This window comes from Cydia splendana, chromosome 4 (genome assembly GCF_910591565.1).
Source record: "Cydia splendana chromosome 4, ilCydSple1.2, whole genome shotgun sequence".
NCBI classification, from domain to species: Eukaryota; Metazoa; Arthropoda; class Insecta; order Lepidoptera; family Tortricidae; genus Cydia; species Cydia splendana.
This window is the reverse complement of record NC_085963.1, coordinates 13219769-13226295: the sequence shown is the minus strand read 5'-3', so window position 1 is coordinate 13226295 and position 6527 is coordinate 13219769. Positions and strand designations below refer to the sequence as shown.

The following is a 6527-nucleotide window of genomic DNA, read 5'->3' as shown; positions in this document are numbered from 1 at the left end:
GGACGGGATAGTCTTTATGTATCTTTCAGTACGAGTAACAGAGAAAGAGCTATTTATTTTTGTCCTTGTATAAATATAAATTTAGTATGCGGTAATGGTGGGCAGCATAGGTCTGTGCGCAACAAATAAACTCGACATAGTGTCCTCATTGCGTATGTTCTGTCCCTCACGGACGCACATCTGATCTATAGGATCCTACCTTTGGATCCTACCATTTATGCCCCATATCTAAACTAGTGATGTACCGACTATGTTTTGGCCGACTAATCGGCGCTTGGATTGCCGATAAAATGGTATCCAGACGGGACTGATTGATCAGAAATGAAATTGGCGTCAATCTCCAATTTTAGATTTATAGTGTAGAGCCCTCTAAATTGAAAAAATGCCCCAGAATGAAAATACTGGCCTCACAAATTGATATTCTTGCGTCCGCAACTCCGCACTCCGCACTTCATTTTATCGGTAATATCGGTCATTATCGGCGGTTGAATTCGGCGAGCCAAATTGGTATTTGCGTCCGCACCTCCTGATTCGATCGGCCAATTGAATCAGATTGGCGAAAAATGGACTACACTTTTCACATCAAAAAAATGCATTGTTAAAAATTGTGTAATGTACGGAGCCCTTGGAACGCGAGTCCAACTCGCACTTGGCCGGTTTTGAGCGTCAAAAGCCCCCTCCAGACTATGCGCGTGAATCGCGGGCGAAGCCGCGAACGCGAGTGTGGAGTCGATTCACGCGCATAGTCTGGAGGGGGCTAAATATCAAGCCCACTCCTGACTATGTGCGGCTTCACCATAAAGTAGTTAACAACTAGTGTGTTAGCTACTTAAAGTTAAAATAATAGTGGTAACACCTTGGTGAGGTGCGATAGTGTGTTATGGCCTTACGATTGACGCCAAACGCCAATTTCTTTTTTGATCAAATCGGACCATTTTGATTGTCCCGTTTGGACTGGCTTTTATCTCATGATATTTTTTTAACGTTGCAACACGTTTTGTTGGAGAAAAGAAATTGACTTGACTGACTGTTCGCCGTTCGTTCGACATTCTTACCTTACGAAATAAAAATTGTTGGTTGATTGCAGTACCCAGATTCCGAATTAGACAATTTGCCATAATTTCTAAGGTAGGACGTAATCTGTTGCATTTATACAGAAAAATGGGGAAAGAATACCTGCTCGATATTAGAATAATAATAAAAACATGTAATCGGTGAAACCGTCTGATTTCTCTTGCTTACGCGTCAAAATCTTTTTTTCAGGAGTATTTTCATGATTCAATAAACATTTGCATAATAGAAATGTAGGCTTTTTTGTGGACTACTTGTTTCAACTGCTATACCGCACTGAATCCGGCGCTGACAGTTTTCTGCAGCTAACATATTTTCAAGTAAGGTATGTCTTCAAAATAATAAATAGTAGAACGTTGTATATTAACCTGTATTCATGTTTATATTAAAACAATAGCGGGGTATTAAGATTCGTATGTTTGAAATATTCATTTAATTTTATAACTTTTTTATGGTTGGGACCATAACTTTTTAAAACTTTAAATCAAAATCTTTCTTCGTACTTAATAGTGTTTTTATAACGACATCTCTCCTTAATATGTGTTTATTGATTATAGCGAAAATGGCTGATAAAGAACAAGTGATATCGGCACTTCGGGCCACACTGCTCTCAGTAAAAGGAGCTCTGACCATCAAACAATGTAACAGTAAGTACAAAATAGTTTTTTTGTATATTTCGATTAGTATACCTCCTGTATACTATAAAAGTCCTTCGAGAAGTGCATGCTAGTGGCCTGCCAACTAGAAGCAACAACAACACATATGTATGAGAAAAATGTGTGTGAGAAAAACTCAAGATCAAGGGCTTACATTTTATTTTATAAGATAAATTTCTAAAAATATCTAATATCTTACAGTGGTGTGCTGTTGGGAAGGAACCTTAATTGCCTGAAAATTGGTCAAGCCTTACATATGTGTAGTAATTATAGGGTGGGAAAGCAAGCAGAATGCCATACAAAATGGCTTCAATTCAACCAAGAGGAAGTGACCTGGGTAAAAAATGAAGGCCAAAAGCATTACAGAGTACATTTGGATCACATGATTCTGTGCATACTAATAATTTAATGTTTAATGTTACCTTGCTCGCTTTCCTCTGGGGAAATAGGTATCAAGTCTGCAATGAGATTCATAATTTAAAATTTTAAGTTAGGTGCTGTGTGGGTTGGCAGATTTGGACTTGCAGTCTGATTTAATTTTCCACAGGGGATTACCGTGAACTTCAAGGAGAGTGGATACCATTTAAAAAGTTGGGTTATCCGACACTGGATAGACTCTTTGTTGATGTTCCCGGTTTCAAAGTGACTCAAATTAATGGGGAATGGTATGTTGATGCGATAGCAAGTCAGGAAACCCAACACATTGCAGCTATGGTGTCCCGTCAAAAAACTAGCAAGAAGCCAACACCAAGGTTTAATTTCACTGTAAGATAAATGTTTCTTTCATTAAACAGCATAATCAACTTTTTTTTGTAACATATTTCTTTAGTTATGCCTTCAGACACAATTGTAAATAAAAGAGACTGTCCTTATTAGAATTACATAATAGGGTACCTATGTCAGCAAAAAAAAGTTGATTTGCTTGAAAACTAAAAATGATATTTTTGAAGTGGATATCTTTGTTTGCAGAATTGTATAGTAGTAGGGGAGCCCACGATGCTAAATCGGGATTTACTCAAGCGTCATATAGACCTATTGGAATATAGTTATATATAGTTTTATTTTCAGCGAGCCGGAAAGCGTCTACAATTTTTTTTAAATTTCGCGAGGTTGGTGGAGGGTTAAAAAATCGTTAAGCAGTTTGTGGGTTTGGTCGTTTTTGTCCACATTAATGCTATATTTTTTCTATAACTTAATATAACACTTATTTGTAGGCATTTTCTTAATCTGACGAACACAAGTTTGACGCGTAATTTTTACATTGTAACCGTCAGATTAAGGAAATGCGTGCAAATAATTATCAGATTTAGTAATAGCACAATTACTAAATCTGATAATAATAGTGTTAATTTGGACTAATATGACCAAATCCACAATCTGCTTAACAATTTGGTGAACCCCCACCAACCAAGGGCTCAACATAGATGACTAAAAGGAGACTACATGGGGTAGCAAGATATCATTCATATCTTAATCTGACGCGCTCGAGTAAACACAAAAATCCCCTCTTGGGCTCCCCTACCATAGGGTTACAGTTCAGAATTTATCATGAACAATATTACAAACCAAAGGCTTTATTCAGTTTTAGTACATTTCAATGTAAATAGTTATTACTTCATTGTGATTTGTGAGTTTGCTGTGAATGACTCAACAAAGTATGTATTTTTTATTAAGCTTATTGCGGGTCTACAGCTTATAGCCTATTTAGGAGTTACCTTACAAGTGGTTCAAAACTCGACACACTAAAGAGGGCAACATAAGAGGTATCCACTTATATGTTTGGTTGTAGGTAGTTAAAATAATGCAGGGGTTTCTGAGTTAGAAATTAGAAACCCCTGCATTATTTTTATCATTGTTTGCTTTTTAGAATCGGTTTCCCAAAAAAGAAGGCTCGTGGCGCAAACCCACAACCACCGGGTCATACACCAGCTATAACAACGCGAGCTATAATTACAATAATCAGTACTCGAACCAATATTACCGAGCGAAAGGCGGAACACCATTCAACAACAATTATAGCAACAAGGTAAATACATAATCTATAATGCTTCATTTACATAAGTAGGTAAACATCTAACAGCTTGGATGAGTTGGATGGTATTTGTAATAATACTAATATTTTTTAAGAAGTTGACTATCGCTGGTTGAAATCCCGGTTAGTAAATACCTATACTTAATTTTCTTCACATGATTTTAGCATAATAATAAATTCAGTAAACCGTACGAAACGAAACCCCCCGTAACGAAAACGACATCGAAACCATTGACGGAAAATACTGAGAGAACGGAAAGGACAACATATAATGCTGTTACCAAACCAGTCGACCCTCCCGCGCCAGCGAGGGAGCCAGAAAGGTTCTCTGAAAGGGTACCCCTGGCACCTGTCAATACGCACTCAGAAGACGTAAGTACACTTTGATGTTCTGATGATTTCTGCGAGGTTTATTGCGCGGCTCTTTATAATAGGTACGTGAGTTACATAACAATTGCTGGCCACCTCTAGTACCATGCGTGAGAGAAGGATGCTCTCGTCTCGCTCAATAATCGACATGTCGTGGCGCCCAGGCGGCGTAGCACGGTCGCGTTTTTATCCCTTGTCACCATGCCTGTCACGTTCTAACAAGTATGTAAGGGACGCGCATAGTGATAGACGATAAAAATGGAACTGTGCTGCGCCCACAGGTCTGCTAGTGCCTATCCCAATGCCCCTACTCTGCTATTTAGTCAATTTGGGATTTATAATGTTCACAATCTAAGCAACGTCTTGGGTTAAATACCTACTTATAGTGTTTTTTAGTCTCATATATGGTTACCTACATATACTACATATGTATATGTGACGTAGTCCCACGGGTAAAGGTACCTTATGGCGGTTGGCGCTTACGCTATTATTAACGCTGCTCCAATATTATTGCGGCGCTATGCGACGTAAGCGCCAGCCGCCATAGGGTACCTTTTGCCGTGGAACGTCACATATTAATGTAAGGCACACAAACCATGACCACTTTCTTAAACTATTCCAATCGTTTCCATACTAGAATTTCAAGAAAAATATCAGTAGGTACCTAATACCTACCTACCTAGTATATCTTATGCTACATTCATTCAACACCGATCAAACGGATGATAGGCTAGGCTTTTATGTACATTCTCAAATGATTGCAGGTTAAACATTCCATACGCACAGAAAATGCACAGCAAACCTCTAAGATGTCAGCTTCACAAAGATTGTCCAGCCTGAGAGACCGACTGAACACTGATGATCTGATGATACCTTTGCCCCTACCAGCCACTAATAACGATTTTGTTGTAAGTATATTGTAATTACCTAATTAAGTATATCTATTAGGTAATTTTGAAAAGTTTCTTATAAAACTATGCCTTGACTTTAGAGACTACCTTCAATTTTATTCACAAGTTGAGGTTTTTGTTATGACCAAAAAAAGTTTTGAATAAATGATTGAACGCCATTATATGCATTATATTATGTAAAGTTTACAACACCCAGCAATGGATACAATAACTCAATGTCATTTAATTTACGAGCCATGAGTTCGATATAAACCAAAACTTATTTATAGGAGCATAGCGGTCCCGTGACACATGTAGCACCAGCATACAGCTTAGAACCACCACCAGACTCCAGCTCTTCCGTGGTCAAGTTGGAATGGACCTGTCGCAAGCTTGGATTAGCGCAGCCCGTCTACAAGGTGCACGACCTTCGACCGAAACGAGGACCCGTCAGTTACGACTGCTCAATTAAGGTATAAACTTATTGGTTTCATATTTCCACGTTATATAACACGCTAATAGATATGCACCGTCAGTTCAATTTCATCCTCGTATGTTACCGTTACTACCGTCAGCATGTTGCAAATGCATGTTGTATGCATAGGTGCTAAGGTACTGGTTTTGCTGACTGTACATGTATAATTTTAAGAATCCTTGCGGTAACTTTCACGCTGATGTTTTGTTGATACACTTATCAAGTGTTTCTTAAGACGATACGAACAAGTAACAAGTAGAAAATCTGCAGTGTCACGTTTTTGCCTCGACCACGACCAAGACCATATAATTCTCGTATTTCACCTAGCTGTAAGTAAGCTGCAGACGAAAATTATATCTATATCCTGTCAACTGCAGGTTGGTACGTCCTACTCGACGTCGTCATATCCAGATTCATCGCCGTCCCAAGAGTTGGCCAAGGAAGTGGCGGCAGTGAAGCTGCTCGTGGAGATAGAGAGCGCGCAGTCGGGCGGCATGCCCACGTCCTCGCCGGGCAAGGCCGTCGCCTGCCTCGCGGACCTCGTGGCCGAACACGAGGCCGGCCTCTGGGCTAGCACTGTGCCACATTTATATAGGTACGATCTATATAACATTTTTAAAGTTTTGGCTTTAACAGTTCAGTAGATAAATTGATGAACTGCATGCACAGTTTTACGATTAAAATGTACGCTTTGTCATATTACACATTCCGTTCTGTTTCGTAAATATAATATTGAAGTTCTTTCTTTCATGAAAAGTTTATCGAATCATAAACAAAGAGTATATGTAATGTAATACTACAATTATATTTTTATAAAATGCATAATATTAGGACGCCAAGTGGTTTTAACCACACCAAACTAAACTAGCTACCTACTATTTTTATTTTACTCTTCAAGGGGAAAAAGTTGATGCATGCACAACACAATATGGTTTATTTACAGGCCCGTTTTTCTCTTATATTTTAATTTAAGAGAGGACGCCAATAAGCAATAAGCATATCCTTTTTGAATTATAATATTTAGTCAGTACAGG

The 6527-nt window shown here is 38.5% G+C and overlaps 1 protein-coding gene across 1 annotated transcript in view; it reads left to right on the top strand.

The window, feature by feature from the left end:
* The first annotated feature begins 990 nt into the window (after positions 1 to 990).
* LOC134789918 (tudor domain-containing protein 7-like) overlaps positions 991 to 6527 on the top strand; it is a 58130-nt gene continuing 52593 nt past the window's right edge. Inside the window, exons 1-9 of the mRNA XM_063760611.1 lie at positions 991 to 1128; positions 1264 to 1396; positions 1629 to 1718; positions 2275 to 2492; positions 3595 to 3753; positions 3925 to 4131; positions 4893 to 5036; positions 5309 to 5491; positions 5871 to 6088. Of these exons, the coding sequence (XP_063616681.1) occupies positions 1634 to 1718; positions 2275 to 2492; positions 3595 to 3753; positions 3925 to 4131; positions 4893 to 5036; positions 5309 to 5491; positions 5871 to 6088 (1214 nt within the window). The 5' untranslated portion in view covers positions 991 to 1128; positions 1264 to 1396; positions 1629 to 1633. The remainder of the gene's footprint in view (positions 1129 to 1263; positions 1397 to 1628; positions 1719 to 2274; positions 2493 to 3594; positions 3754 to 3924; positions 4132 to 4892; positions 5037 to 5308; positions 5492 to 5870; positions 6089 to 6527) is intronic.